Source organism: Corella eumyota, chromosome 2, assembly GCF_963082875.1.
Source record: "Corella eumyota chromosome 2, kaCorEumy4.1, whole genome shotgun sequence".
Lineage (NCBI taxonomy): Eukaryota > Metazoa > Chordata > Ascidiacea > Phlebobranchia > Corellidae > Corella > Corella eumyota.
The window spans coordinates 9,725,214-9,741,801 of record NC_137491.1 but is presented as its reverse complement, the minus strand read 5'-3'; the positions used below and the strand labels follow the sequence as shown (position 1 = coordinate 9,741,801).

Genomic DNA, 16,588 nt, shown 5'->3' with positions numbered 1-16,588 from the left:
GACCAAAATACCGGGAAAAAAATGACAGAAAAAAATCAACACATTTATTATTTTAAAAACGCACACTTTAACGTTACTGTAAAATTAAGATTTTGAATCTAGGTTAACCAATGTGAAGGTATCGATTAAAATAATTGTTAGTCATAATATTGTCGCACAGCAAATATATTTTGCCTGCAATTCCAGTCCAATAGCAAAACTTACGCTTATAACGTTGCTGGTTTTTAAATGGTCGCGTCTCTATAAGCCCATCATTTTTCCACAGGGCCATTACTTTTATATTTTACATAGGGCTACCAATATTTTATTTTAATCACAAAAATAAATTTAGCACGAAAAACTTACCAATAGAATAGGTGCTCTTACCTATACAAAAAAGATAAAAATCGTCTTTTGGTTGAAAAATCATTTTCTTGGCCTACTTGCCCTAAGGTAGACTATATGTTTATTTGGTGCAAATGGATATATGTTTATACATTATTTTAATCCAAAATCACATAAAAACGTGTGTTTTATCTTGTATTTATTAAGAGACAAAATCGCAATACAGAACAAGATCAAAAACTATTATTTTAAAAGTATATGTCCTGAACACCCGAAAGAAAGAATTTGCACATTGTAATTGCCTATAAAAGTCTAGTTAGAGGATTTCTTTTTAAATCTGTCCAAAGCTGATCTAGGTTTGGGGTTTGCTGGTGGGGACGTAGATGTAGAAGGAACTAGTGTATTATTATTTTGGACAGCAGATATGGATTCACCTTCTACTATGGGTGTTTGATCTACAATATTATCGTTTGAGTGAATAATATCTTCAACGTTTGATACTTGGTCATCTTTTGGTGTTTCTTGATCCTTGTTAAGTTTGGCTCGTTTTTCGTTCATCGATTCACGAATTTTTGCTCTCAAAACCTCGCCTGCCATTTTTTGTTTTCGTTTTTCAACGTGACCAGATTTGCTTCTTCCTTTATTCTTAAACCTGGGTTCAAACTTTGGTTGAACGGGAGTGTAACCCTAAGATATATAGAGTAATAATGTTACTCGACTTTAGGAAAAAGCTAAATTATCCTTTTATGCATATTTAAAATTCCATTTATAGTACACCACAACAATTTTCAATTATAAAAAATTATTGAAATTTACACAAAAAAGTACAAAATCCAAATTTCTTGAAGGCAAAAAACAATATTTAAAGGCAGGACTAAAATTGATACACTATGCTACTAACCAATCTTTCAATGCGATCCTTTTCCAGTCGATCAGCGGTCACGTGGTCGACTTTAGCCAATTGGAGCGGATCAAGTGAGATCATGTCAGGTTGAATTTTTTCCAACAAAGCGGCCACCTCCCATTCTTTTCTTTGTTTTTTACTTCGAAGTGGATTTGCTTCGTTAGCGTCGAAATTTGGTTCACCAGCACCTTAAAATAGTGAAAAAATGTTTAATAAATCAAACAAATTAATCACATTCGTTTAGTTTAATTTCCAAGCCATATATAACTTTTGGTCCCCGGCATAGTCATCCGCCAAAATTTTATTTAGAAAGTATATTTTTTTACATTTATTTAACCTCAATGTGGTAGGGTCGACTTTACGACCTAAACATATAGTGACATTAGTTACCCTGACCCAGTCTCGTGTTGTCTTTGGCAGTTTGGGATATTACAGATTGTAATTGCCCTATAGTTAAGCTGCTGATTAAATATTGGCTCAGCACGCATTTCTACCGCTTATAGCGCCTTACTTAAGAGAGCTACAACATAGGAACACTTGGAATCGAACCCATGACCCAATGAAGTAAAATTAAGTATTCAGTTTAGTTAAGTTTTTAAAATTCGGTCCATTTTTTAGGGAAAGAGATGACCTAAGCAACATGTTACTATGCCACACAAGCTTCAGGTCTTGATAAGTTACAAATTTTAGTTGAAAGTCGCCAAACATTGTCGTACATAAAAACCAATGGAAAAATATAACCAATACCTGGTACTAAGAGACTTGTAAAACCATCTGCTTTCCCAACTCCTAAAACATCTTCAAACGGGCAAAACTTGGCGTCCTTTGCCGGATATTTTAAGCGGTGGGTAAGATAAGGTTTCTCCTGAACCTGAGAAAGAATTTGAAATACAAGAATTAGTTATATAAGTCTTTGTTAGACTTGATCGAAAAGGTAACCTAATATTAAAAGAAGGAGTAGTTCATGTTTTTTTACGAAGGAAACAAGGTCAATGTAAAAGATCATTTTGTTTTAACAATGCCTTTAAACTTGTGTTAAAATTCAAGTACTGTAATCTGAGAGCATTACATAAAGGTAACAACATTGTTTTGGCTAGCCAAAATCTTTAGTTGAACAGTTTTAAAGTAAAAAAAATAACTTTCATAGAAATATTAAAAAAAAAAACATTCTGGAAATTGTAATCCAAATATTAGTAAAAGCTCTAAAGGTATATGACATATGCTTTTATAATCCAAATATATATGTGTGCCGTTTACAACATTGAAATACGAGAAATTAAAACATCAAAATACAAGATAATTGGATTTGTACGCCAATTTAAAAATACAAATCGATTTAAAGCTAACAGATCACTTTACATATAAACATCAATCAATAATCAATAAGGAGGTCACAGGTATTCGTGTTGTAATATTAAAACTAAAATTTTATCACTTTTAAGTACAAAGTAAGTTAAAGTTACAAAGATTTAAACCTCAAAAAATATTGACAATTTTTAAATTTAGCCAAAATATTTGATTTAGTCAAAAAATAAATCAAATTTGCAACCAAAACAAACTCGGAAATTTTATTTATTGGCCTGATACATTAACGGTATCAAAGTCTAATATAAAACAGCAAAGTTTTTTAACACCCTTAAATCACAAGTTTTTTTTATTCTACTAATACACAGAGCAGGGTAAAATGTAAGGTCGATTCACTCAATTGTCAAAGTAAACTTCCTTTAAAATTCCACAAAATACTTACAGTTACAAAACATACGAAGGGAAGTTAACAAGAGTATAAACCCGCTTGCACGCGAATAAGACCATAAACTACAAGTTTTTTGTTAATTCTGACGCATAATAATACTAGGTTAGCCAAAAATGGTCATTTAATAGATTGAAAATGTCGTTTTATGTAAAAAATACGGAATTTTATAGACAGGTGGGATGTTTTAATAAAAGCGTTGTTGAAATTAATATTTAAACGCTAAAATTAGTTGCCAAGCAAGGGTTAAATCACAGCGTTTTTTTAAACTAGTAAGCTGAACCCTAGACAATTTAAATTTTTTTTTAAATATGACAACCTTTAGAAATACGCAGAACAGACAAAAAAGTTTTGCAAAAAAATTGACGTGCGTTAAAAAACAATTGTTTTGTTATTACGCAGCAGTGCTTTTGTTATACGTTAAACCATAGCGTCACCAGCAATAATAATAATAACACTAATAAAAACAAACGCTATCAAATACTCACCAGAACGGAAATAAGTGCGCAGAGAGCAGTAAGGGTTTTTATTTTGCGAACGTATTAATAATATTCAATTACAATACGCTATCGGCGTGTGTGGTTTAATCCGCTGCAGCGCGGTATAACGCGATAATTGCGTTCATTTGTTATGCAGAACGCAAGGTAAACAATAATGAAGAATGGATTTAGTAGCAAAAGTTAAGTATAGGTTAGACTTTTAATACATAACTATCAGTAGCTTTAAAAATGTTGTGATTTTTGTTTTTAAATTTGAGGCTTGTTTTTTTGCATTTTGGTTTTCAGTTACTGTTCTTCGTTTAGCAAATGTTTTTTTGTTTAAAAATAACAAGATGACGTCAAACATGACGTCACAATTTCTCGAAAACGCGCGAATTGGGGGAAGTTAAACTCGGTCGATTTGCATTAGAGATTAGGATTGATACGCGGAAAATTCTCAATGAATAAACAAGATAAAAAAAAGCTAAAATTAAATTGAAAACCCCAACTACGATTTGGTTATGGATGTATAATAGACTACAAGTAAAAGTCTGGCACAACAATAGCTAAAACAACAAAGCTTAGTAGTATAAGGCAATCTAGGCAAATCCAGGCTAGCATAACCAGAATAAATTTAGTAGTAAAAACAAAATTCGTTATGTTCACAAAACTAAAATAGGCAAAACATTAAAAAAAAATGGCCAAAAAATTAATTTAAGTTAGAAACCTATTTAAACAAATTATAAAAGACAGTAGATAGTTAATTTAAAAATTAAAAGTGCAATTTTTCGATATATCAACATATATGTGAGAAAGTCGTTTTTGTTAACAAAATGACCGTATAAAAATAATTTTAATTGCCAGGTCGCTACAATACGTGAGATTTAATATATCAGGCCGCAAATTCGATACCTTAAACTAACAAGCATTGTTCGACTTGACGTAGCTTAGTATTATGTGGGACAGCTGAAAAAGCACTAAAATCGAATTTATTTCGATTTTTGTTGGCAATAATACAACCATACAAAGAGTATTAGTTATACAATGCTGATATATTTGGTTTGATAAAAATTGTGCAAAACTATAATAAATACCTAAAAATGGTGGATTTAAAATTTTAAAAATTGTAGGTGAAATGATTAGTATTAGTTAGTTAGTTAATAGACTTAAAAAATGTAAATCGTGTTAAATTGAAACAGATTTTTTAATTACATGTTTTTACAAGTTTGACCTATCTCGACTTGTTGCGTTTCCAGTAAAACATAGTTACAAAAAAGTGCGCTTTGTCTAAAAACTTAAAACAATATTTTAAATGGCTTAAATATGCACTTAATCATTTACCTGTAAGCAAGGGTCCTTGTAAATTTCGACAACGTTTTCGCCAGTTGTTGCTAGTAAACCTCTTTGACTGAACGCTAAGTTTGAAGGTATCATTTTTGGTTGGTAATTATGCAGAGGTTTGAAAGTCCGAATGTCGAAAATTTTCATGCGACGGTCCTGACCAGAAGTAGCCAGGTAGCTATAGAAAATAAACAAAAAATTTTTGATAATTTGGCTGCAATTTGATTTAAAATGTTTAGCTATAAAATTTTACCGTTAGGCCCCTTTTTTTAATTAGTATTAAAATTTAAAATAAAAATACAATTAAAATAAATTAGGTAACAATATATTGTACGAAACGTTTTTTAAACGCAATAGTGTATCCCTAACAACGCAATTTGGCGAAAAAATCGATAAAAAAAACTGCCCACGACTGTTTCATAATTTTTTGACGTAATCGACCACTAACTATCATAAAATCAATGTCGAAAAACAACAACAATAGATGCTATGAGCAATAACCCACCACAGGAAATGCGATGAGAATATAAATGACCTTTAAAACAATGATACAAGCAATAATAGACAATATAATACTGTTAATACAAATCAATTAGGGTTTCAATAAAAAAAAACTAATATACTAGATTTTTTTTCTTGAATGGCCTATTAAAAGAAGTGATGTGGTTATAATTTAAAAAGAATAACAAATAGTCTAATTTTTAATATTGTCGTAATGTTTTAAGATTTATAAGTATGTAGGATGTAAGGGCAGGCTTTAAAATTTACAACGATATAGATATATTAAACGCGAACTACTATATAAAAAAAAAAAATATTATAAATAGTTCGTGTGATATGTAAGCACAATAGCATATTAAGCCTATTTTAAAGGTAAAACAATTAAAAGTTGTACAGCAGGCCAATTAGACTATACTCTAAAAATAGTTTTAAAAATAAGTTAGTTTTGTTATGAAAGTTAATATGTGATTTACTAGATGTTCAATATATCAAAAACTTATTTAAATCTAATTTCGTTTTCGAAGTGTAGTGTGAACTTTAATAATAGTGGTGTAAAACTCAACTATTCAGAAATCATCAAAACAAAACTTACTTTCCCTTTAAGTCAACCGCGACAGAACGTACAGCAGCTTTATGACACAACATTTTAACTAACGGTTCCTTCTGAGTGGGGCTCCACATGGAAACGGTACCGTTGTGGTGACCTGAAAAATACAAAATTTAGGGTAATTTTAAACAACGTTACTTTGAAAATGGAGCCAATCGTTCCATACCATGAAGAGCGCTACCCAAAATGGGTATCAGGTTTTTTTTGCGAAATTTGGTTAAACTTGATTAAAATTTCAAAGCATTTTTCAGGGTTCGGGGTAAAAAGTTAAAAGAAAATACTTTATTTTTGCCAAAATAGCGTTTTCGGTAAATTTTTGTTGGGTTAAACGTCGATGTAAGTAATCATTTTTCGGTTAAGATGTCAAAAAATTACAATAAGAGATAACTAGGTTTTTAAATTTAAATATATCGCAGAACGTTTTAAAAATTTAAAAAATTATAAATGTCACTTCCTACCCAAAATAATCGTTGCATTGTGTGAATTTTGACACATTACATCAAGTCTGCCAGACCTTGTTTGAATCGTGGAATTTATTTGCCCGACAGAAATATCAAGGTACTGCAAAAATCCATGCCTATTCTGTGGAATTAAATATCATTTATTTTTGCGGTGAATATTTTTTTGCCTGTAACCTTTTGAGAACAAAAAATGAACATCTAATAAGGCGATAAAATACAGAAAATTAAATTTACGCATTCGGATCAAATTGTTTAAATTTATCAAAAAAATTTTTTGGGTCTATATAAAAATTTTACATCTATATAAACTGGCTAAACTTATACCTATATTACAATTTAAATTAAATGGTGTTGCTTTTGAGTAGTAGCGCATAGATATTGGATATATTTAGGCCACAGAAATGGCATAATAATATTTTGGGTTACGTAAGTTAATTAAGTAAGGGCGGCCAAAAAAAACAAATTATAGTTACATAAACTGTAGATGTGTTATTGGACCAATTTTGTAAAGGATATTTGTCAAAAAATATATATATGTCACAAAATAATTACGTAATGTTAAAACTAGTCGTACGTATGCGTATATTAATTGATTTTTAAATCATTGTGTCACATATATAAATGTTGTTCATTGTTTTTTGTAAAAAGCTATATATCAAATAGTGCGGTATAGGCGTATTAAGTTACAAAAAATGAATAATTGACATATTAAAACTGGCCTATACGAAAGGTTTGTAATAAAAAAACAATGGACTAAATTAAAAGCTTATTAAATATAAAATCCATTTTTTAAAGAGACTTTTTTTTATAACTATCATAATTTAATTAAAAAACTAATTGTCATGCCGAGTTAATTTACTTACGGAAGCGACTAGTAGAAAATGAAAAGGCAAAAATTCCAGTTTGCAGGTTTCGTTAAAGCGTTTTAGGCAATGCAGTTCGATTCCTTGATTATCGTATACATATAACCACCTTTTCTGTGCAACTGCAAACATATTTTCAGTATGTAACCATCTGTAAGTAAAACAGAATAATAAAAAAAGTTTAAAACAAAAAAAACTTAGAGATTACTGTAAAAAAATTATGTTTTGGATATTTACAAATGCTGCAAAAAAAAGACTTGTAAAAGTGGAGCAATTTTAGCATATTAAATCTATGAAAACTGTAATTGAGTTAGGTAAAGTTTAAAAAAGAAAAAATTTAAAAAGAGAGCACAGTTTTTATTAAAATGCCTAACGTGTATCGTACGTAAACACCATTAACAAATTAAAAATAGCACAAAAATGTCAGTAAACAGCTAGTTTCACAGGCCAATTATTTTCAAACAGTTACCCCCAGAATATAGAACACATTCAGTGATATACTGAAGAAAGTTAATAAACTAAAATAATTATTTTTCAATTAAAAACGTCATTTTGGTTAAGAAAACAGAATTTGTGTGCAAAAATAATTAGGCTTTGAAATATAATAATTCACAATGAAAAGTAAAGTAGACCGCTGGTAGAACACAATAGTTTTCCAAAATAGTCCGACATAACAAACGATTTAAAATTCTTTTAGAAAGCTGAACGAAACTTAGATCAAAAATAACAAATCTTTAGATTAGTATTAAAAAAAATGAGTTTAAATAACCGACAATGTTATATCCTAAATTTAGCTTTTATCAACATATTGCTTGGATAAGTCTATGAGTCAGCATATGATAACAACAAGCGAACTTAGCTTAAATTATTATTTCGTCTAATTTAGCCGCCTAATTAAACGTTAGTCTTATTTCGTCTAATTTAGCCGCCTAATTAAACGTTAAAAGTGCACTAGTTTGGTATGTGTAGTAATTATAACCGAGCTATCTTTAATTGTACAGTAATTTGAAACTCAAAAAGGACACCAATTTCAAGAATAGATATTTCGTTTTCCGTTTTAATTTATGCCAAAAATGAATTTGTGGTTTAGCTCTGAAAAAGTTTTACATTTTTTTAAGTGACTATCATTAATGCGCCTAGTTTCTATCAAAAACGTTCCGATCTGTGAGTTTTAATTATTTAAAAGCTGTAACTAATTTGATTTTAGCAGGTATTTATTGATTCAGTTATTTGCCTAATCCGCCTTATTTTAACTGTTTAATAATTATAACAAATATAAATCAATATATTAAATAGTGGGCAAGCCTTAACAGTCATTCTCAAGTAGGGCATAAAAATAAGGCTTAAACCTTAACATAACGAGTTTATCAAAATAACAAAAAAATTTAAAGTTGGAGACAAAAAACAGTAGACGCCCACAAAAACGTACAAACATGTATTATTAAAAAGGTTATGTAATAGAAAAGTCATATGATACGACATGGCTTTCCAGCCCAGACCTATTATATGTTGCCCTAATTGTGTTTAGTAAAGATACAACTTCGGTGACTATAGTATCCGTTTTCTAGCTTACAGTATTTTGATAAACCTCGGTGTCATATTACGATTCTCTGTTTAGTATAGGAGGTCTTGAACCGATACACAAGGGATACAAAAACAAAACTATCAAGGGAAAAAGTTAAGTGGCGCTTTTTATATACAACGAAACATTTAATAATAAATGACATTACTGTTAGAACCCGACTGAATGTATGAATATTAATAAAGAACAAAGAACAAAATACTTTCATTTTAATTATAAACAGCCTGTACAAAAGCAGGAAGCGTGCGTAAATAATTGTAAAAAGATAGTTTAGATAGGGTTGCCTTTTTATCAGTTTAAAACAAGTTAAAATTTAAAAATAGTAATTTATTAAGCAACCAAAACCTTGTTTTACAGATTAAGAGCAAAAACTAACAACTGAACGAATAGTAAATACTGCTTTAATTATTTATAAAGAAGCAGCCTTAACTTAACCAGCACGAAGAAAACCTGTCAAAAAAGCAGAGAACAGCATTTTTTTAGAAAAAATCAGGAAATTTTTAAGTTTTTTAAGAGCTAAAAACGACTGACCTGCCCAAATGTTGAAAATGGGGTGTGGTTTAACCAAAGACAACGCAGAAGCGAATACGAAAAGTCGAAACATTGATAGGCAAATAAGAAACGAAACGAAGGTAACAGTAACTTTAAAACAATAATTAATGTGTTGAAGCTTTGAAAATTGCCCATTATACCGCTTTTAAGATGTAATATAAAAAAATATCCTATATTTAATGTTTATTTATCCCGCTAAAGTTTCACTTTGCCGCCTAAACTTGGCCTGCAAGTGTTTTGTTCAAGGTTTACTGTTTAATTGCACGTATCATAATATTATTTGCTGACCTTTTAATATTATATGCTACAGTACACCGGATATTAACATGTTGGTTTATTGCATTATTCATTTTCACTATTATTAAAACAACGTTTTTCTAATTAAGCCTACGCACTATAAACGCAGTGCTATGATAAATTCTAAATATCACAAAAGTATTATCAGAAAACCATTTAAAAGAGTATTTATAACACATTTTATTCAAAAAACAACATCACACAAAAAAGATGTACGCAGAACTTTTATAATTGCCAATTAATAATTAAAATTTTTCCTAGGCATATATGGAACAAATTAAACTCCTGCTACTTGGAGCTGGGGAGTCGGGAAAAAGTACAGTCGTTAAACAAATGGTTATTATTCACAAGGACGGCTTTTCAGAATACGAGATCAAAAAATACAAGTATGTATCAATCAATAATGTTCTAATATCCCTTCTAGCTAAACAACTCAAACCATTGTCAATAGAGTGACACAATGACTTTGTATAAAAAATGAGACAAATTTTGTACAAAACATCCTGTTTTAAAGGCTGCTGCAAACAAAGTTCAGCTGAGTTTGACAAAAAAAGCAATTAAAGTTAACAAAAAAAAAAACTACATTTGTAACAAAATTGTGTAATGTTTCTGCCTTTAAGTATTAATCAATAGTAAAAATTTGGGGTTTAACTATTTTCTGGGTTGTTTTTTCTAAGTCAAAATTTATCACAATAAAACTAACACATTGTGTTTAGGCCTGTGGTTTATGGAAATATCATTCAAGCGATACATGCCATGGTTAAAGCAATGTCCAATTTAGAGATTGAATACAACAATCCAGCAAATTTGGTAAACAATGTGTTAATATTTTAAAAAAAGAATAAAATAAAATAGTGTTACAAACCACTAACGTATAATTCTACCATTTTACATTGTTTTAAACAACATATTTTCAATTGTTAAGTCTTACAAGCCAAGCAATTTGGCTTTCATTTTAACTTTTTAATTAAGATATTTAAAAAGATTCAATAGGCACAACCTAAAAATAATTTTATATATTTAAGGATGCGGCTAATAAAGTATTAGCAGCTAGCTCAATCTTATCTGATGAGATATCGCAAGAATTAGGGGAATGCATTAAAAATTTATGGGCAGATAAGGGCATTCAGGTATATTTACATTGTTTGGAAATATAAATACCTTTTATCTAAACATGATCTTAGCTTTAATACCAGTGGATGATAATTAATCAACTAAGAATATATTGTATTAAGAAATAACAAATAATTAAGATTTTAACCATTTAAATTTTTTTTTCTAAAAACATTAACATAAAAGCTTTAAATTTGCAATCTATAATTTAAGAAATGGTTTTAAACCCTCTTTATGTATTAACAGCAAAACTTTAAAAAAAATATGAAGTAATTTTAATTTACATGTTGTTTAGGAATGTTACAGTCGATCTAACGAGTATCACTTGATTGATTCAACATTTTATTTTATGAATGATTTGGAAAGAATAATGAATAGTGAATATGTCCCAAATGAGCAAGATATCTTAAGAACAAGGATAACAACCACAGGAATATCAGAAACCAAGTAAAAACAAAAAATTTTTAAAAAAATGGCTAAATAAACTATATTTTGACAAACAGCCTTAATTAAACTGAAAAAATAAAGTTTTAACAAATTTATTATATTAACTTGACATAAAAGATTACCAAAATGTTTGTGATTTTAGGTTTTCATTTAAAGACATTAACTTTTTAATGGTTGATGTTGGGGGACAGAGAACAGAAAGAAAAAAATGGATTCATTGTTTCGAGGATGTTACAGCAATTATTTTTGTTGTAGCACTTAGTGGGTATGATCAAGTAAGGATAAAATTTTTTTTAAATCAATGAAAATAGAACGAAAAATGTTAAATTTAAAAAACAAATAATTCCAAATTTACAATGGGTTTTATTACATTGACCTTAAGACTGAATAATATCAAATATAAAATAAAATCGTAGTTTCCAATCTTTTTGTAATATTAAATAAATTTAATTACTGATTTCAGGTTCTTCTAGAAGATGAAGAGATGAACAGAATGCACGAGTCAATGGTTTTATTTGATTCAATTTGCAACAACTCGTGGTTTAAACGAACTGCCATGATCCTATTTCTCAACAAAAAGGATTTGTTCCAAACCAAAATTCAAACCTCCCCGCTGACTGTGTGCTTTAAGGATTATGACGGTAATATGGTGCTAGATCAACTTTAACACTATCACTTAACACATTCTTAATGGATTTATTGGCAGGAGTATTGTGGGTTAACCAGATAAAATCAAAGCATGGATGTAAAGGCATTAGGTTTTCTGTATTTTAAGCTAATATTACAGTAAATTAAAAAAAATAGGACGTGCAAATGTAAGGGCATTTAAGTGCGAATATAAGGGCATTCAAGTATTTTATCCTATAAATAAATTTATTCAAGTTTTTAAAAACAATATTGTTAATTGGCCAATTATTTATTTTTACATAACAAATTATACGTCAAAACAAACTGTCAGTTAACCAAACAAACTGTACCCATAGGGAATTGCATCATTAATAAGATAAGAAATAAAATAAAAGAGTATGAAAGGGTATCACTATTAAACCCATAACCAAATTTGACTCTAAACATTTCCTTACAGAAAATCCAATATTTTATATTATTTTTAAACCTAGGCTTTTTTATTTAAGTAAAACATAAAATTTAATTTAAATTTCCTAGGTAACAACACTTATGCTGAAGCATCAGTCTACATCAGAAGACAATTTGAAGATTTAAATTTACATCCACAAACTAAAGAAATCTACTCTCATTTTACTTGTGCTACCGACACTAGAAATATAGAGGTAAGACTATGATCAAAATGGTAAAGGTTGGGGTTAAACAAAATAAAAAAATGAGCTGCAAAAATCATGGTGTATAATTATAAGAGGCTAGTAATAAACACTTTTTTTGTTTTCATATTTTTTTACAAATTAAATAACATTTAAAACTAATATTACTATTATAGGTAAATGTTTATACTTTAAAGCAAACTATCCAAAATAGCTATAAAACATAATGATATAAAAATACAAGTTTATATATTGACCCGCAATAGCTATTACCTTTCTACATGGTTTAGTCTGTAAGACTACAAATACCACAAGGGAAAAGATTACTTCACATTAACTAGTCCCTAGTGAGATAACTTTCCTGTTGATTCAAATTTATAAATAATAAACACATTTTTATTAATGTTTAGGTGGTTTTTGATGCAATTGCCGATGTTATTACAAAATCAAATATGATGGAAATCGGATTAATTTAGGGCCTTAATGGCAGAACAAACTGTCATTGAAAGAATGGGTACTGCCCCAACATATTAAAGTGCTATGATGAAAATGCCCTCAACTTAATCTCACCAACAAGACTTATGGTGATTATTGCACAACAAAATTACCGTTTTTATGGCATTTTTTCTGAAACATTATAAATATTGTACTGAAACCGCAAGTGTTAGTGTATAGGCTAGTGTAACTTATACTAATGTTGACTAGCAGTATCTACCTTTAAGTAAAAATGTTAGCTCAAATAAAACATTTAAATTGTTAACAGGTTATGTATACCCAACAAACTTAAAATCAAAAGGTACCATACAAGCATTTTTGAGTAAATTTAACATCGTATTTATAAAAATGTGTCTACTGAAACGAACTATTTGACAACTTTGTTGTCTATTTTAGGTAATATCCCCTTTGTTTTTATGTCGAGGTATCTAATACTTGACACAATTTGTTTAATATATTAACTTGAATTGGTTTTAAAATTGGCCAATTCTGGTCATTTCGTTGGCTGCTTTTACGTGTACAACAAGCATAAAACATTGTTTTGTTTGTTCATATATAAATAAATTTTTATTGATTTTTTTTTGTGCATCTATTCTATGTGTTTTATTTCTATTTTCACGATTTGACCAAAATAAAGCAAAAACTTTGCTTGGACTGAATGTAGATTAAAACTCGTGATACAGGTTTTAATTAGTCTATGTTAGAAGTTTAACTATCATACACCATATGGTCTTGAGTAAAAGCACGATTTAAAATCTATTTTTATCTACAATTCTGTAGTGCTAATAATATATTTTTATATATAAACTACATATTTTATAGCATAGAACTTTAAAAATTAGACAAGTCTTAAAAATTAGATTATTATTTTGTTGTTACCAATAATATTTTTTTGGTAAATTTAGGGGAATATATATTTAACCTCAAATTGCAAATTGTCATTTCCTAAAATTTCTAACTTTTAAAAAGTGGATAAGCAAACTGCTAGCGCCATCAAATGGATAAGAGATTTGCTACAAGGCATTGTATATACATTTAAGTTGCCATAATTATAACCAACTAAAGGCATATAGTTATTATATACAAGTGACTTACTTAACATCATTGACTGATTCCATGACATTTATTTCACACATTAACTTCTTGGTTATCCAATCAAAGGCTGCCACATGTCCTCTCCTTCCACCCAGAAGTAAATGCCTAAATAATTCAAATTAAGCGAAAATATTAAATTAAATAAGCTTAAAAACTAGAGATTTTATACCAAATACTTTTATATATAAATATCATTTTTACAAGACAGCATTTTCAATAATTCCAAAAATTGCTTCTGAGATGTTAAGCTAATTTAAAACAAAAAAAAACATTTTAAATAATATGCTGTTTAAAAATCGTCGACAAACCAATTTAAAAAAAATTAAATTCAGGTATGTATGGTTATTTGGTTTTAAAAGTTTAATAAAAAGGACCTTCCGTTTCTTGTATAATCAATGCAGTAGGGCCCAAACTGATCAAGGTTAAGTTCAAAATGTTTTCCAGCACTTGTAATGTCAACATTGTCAACTATTTCATGTTGTTTAATGTTCCAAGAATCTTCCCCTTCTTCTGTTTCAAGAAACCTTAAAAATAATTGATATTTTAAAATAAATTACATAAACTAAAAAGTTTTTTAAGATATTAATTGGACATTGAAAAGGGAGTTTTAATTAAATTAAAAAAACTTACTTAAACTATTGCCTAATACAGTATAACAACTTAACCTTTTAGTTTTATTATAATATTTTAACATAAATTTAAGTTATCAGGCAAGATTAAAAAATTGTAACTAATACCCTTTCAGAAACACATAAAAAAGTTTATTATTTTTTAATATATTTTATCCAAAAATTACCCTGGTTCTTCAGTAAGAAGTAACTCATATCTTGAAGCTTGTGTAACAGCTTTGTTATACTTATTTTCTGTTTTTTCTAAGCGACCTAAAAAAAATAATTTATATTTATATACAGCAACTTTTTTATTTAATAAATACACTATATGCAAAAAGAATGTTTTCTTTACAAAAAATATAATAAGTTTTCAAGCGATTGAATTCATGATAGATTTTGTATATAAAATAAAAAACAATTTATGAGAACATACTTTTTAGTTTAATATCTCTAACATCTTTGGAATCATATTTCTCCCCTCGCTGGTAAGTTTTTTTACTTTCCTCTGAAACTGGTGCTGCCCCACGAAAGGGATCCTAAAATAAAAAACATAAAAAATCTATCTCATAAATGATGTTATGTATGTTTTCATTGATTAAAAATTTTAAATGTTTCAAAGATATCACAGATTTATTTCTTAAAAAAAATTATTCATTTACATTTTAACTTTAAAAAAATCAAACAAATTTATATTTACCCTTTTTCTCCTTCTTTGTGTTTTCGCTTTTTCCTTTGTGTTAAAAAATCTTGTTGAAGACATATTCATAAAACTTAAAACATGTCTAAAAATTAAATAGCACGATGATATTAGCATCAAACAAACATCAAAGTAAATAGAACAAAAACATTATAACAACAACATTACTTCAATAGTTATTGTAATTGCTGCACAAACTTAATACCCCATAACATCAAAATGCATAATAGAATAACATAACACAGATAGTTTTTTTTCAGATATAATTTTCACCAGAAAATCTTAAATTAAATAAATTGTGTTTTTTTATAAGCATCCTCTCATGCCCATTCCAATACTCATAAAAGTTCCGAAAGTTCCTCCACTTTGGACCATCGTTTTTCCAATTGTACTAAAAAGTTCACGACCTCTTAACCCCGCACGCAGACCCCCAAAAGTCCCAAAAATAATCCCAGCACCCATTCCAACAGTAAATCCCATCCCGAACCCCATTTTGATTGTTGACCAACAAGACGGTTTTTGGCCCCCCGTGTTACCTCCCATGTTTCCAACTGGCATGTTGGTTGTCAGTTGTTTCCTTTTATTTTAAGCAAAAAACTGAAACTAAAACAATAAATGATTGAAAAAATAGATATAGCTCTACTAATTCATTCATATTGCATTTTTTAAAGCAATTCTGTCATAATATTAGTACTTTAAATTGTTTTTAATTACACACAGCTTTTTCAGACGTGGCATCAAAATTATTATGTTAAATCTGTTCGTAATTTTACAAAAGCACTGATTAATTTATAAATACAAATTTTAACCTCAACAGTAAGTTTAGCAGATCATATCTAACCCTTGCCACACTTATTTTCAATCAAATTTATATGTTTATTCTCTTTTTTTTTTAATTTTAACGTATATAAATACCAAGTACATAACTGTTTGCTTATAAAACAAACATTTAAAACTGCAGAATAATTCAGTTTTTCTGTCACAATCATTAGTTAGATTATCCAAAAACAAGCATACCATTTCTCTATAAAAACGCATATATATTTAACAAGTTAGGAGTCATATTACGCAAGTACATGCCATGTTAAAACGTAAATATGGCTGTGTTTCGTATATTTTTTAGTTATTGCTAGGCTTTAAAGTAAAACATAAACTGACACGTGGAGCAGTAGTTATGATTTATGGCACTGGT

General features: G+C 28.7%; 3 protein-coding genes across 3 annotated transcripts; 1 reads left to right on the top strand and 2 right to left on the bottom strand.

The window, feature by feature from the left end:
- Positions 1-522: 522 nt before the first annotated feature.
- LOC145743588 (WD repeat-containing protein 46-like) lies at positions 523-15,519 on the bottom strand. The gene is made up of 12 exons (XM_082561587.1): positions 15,397-15,519; positions 15,133-15,235; positions 14,885-14,969; positions 14,463-14,612; positions 14,089-14,193; positions 7,231-7,381; positions 6,365-6,488; positions 5,892-6,003; positions 4,799-4,976; positions 1,976-2,099; positions 1,226-1,416; positions 523-1,011 (listed from the first exon to the last, which is right to left on the bottom strand). The coding sequence occupies exons 1-12, from the start codon at positions 15,511-15,513 to the stop codon at positions 637-639; spliced, it is 1,815 nt and encodes a 604-aa protein (XP_082417713.1). The 5' UTR covers positions 15,514-15,519; the 3' UTR covers positions 523-636.
- Positions 9,174-13,647, top strand: LOC145743430 (guanine nucleotide-binding protein G(i) subunit alpha-3-like). The gene is made up of 9 exons (XM_082561386.1): positions 9,174-9,444; positions 9,923-10,047; positions 10,378-10,471; positions 10,687-10,791; positions 11,070-11,221; positions 11,364-11,496; positions 11,685-11,862; positions 12,386-12,510; positions 12,909-13,647. Exons 1-9 carry the CDS (start codon positions 9,352-9,354, stop codon positions 12,972-12,974), a joined length of 1,071 nt encoding a protein of 356 aa, XP_082417512.1. The 5' UTR covers positions 9,174-9,351; the 3' UTR covers positions 12,975-13,647.
- On the bottom strand, positions 15,481-15,994 carry LOC145743597 (reactive oxygen species modulator 1-like). The gene has a single exon (XM_082561597.1). The coding sequence runs from the start codon at positions 15,952-15,954 to the stop codon at positions 15,703-15,705; it is 252 nt and encodes an 83-aa protein (XP_082417723.1). The 5' UTR covers positions 15,955-15,994; the 3' UTR covers positions 15,481-15,702.
- Between the last annotated feature and the right edge of the window lie 594 nt (positions 15,995-16,588).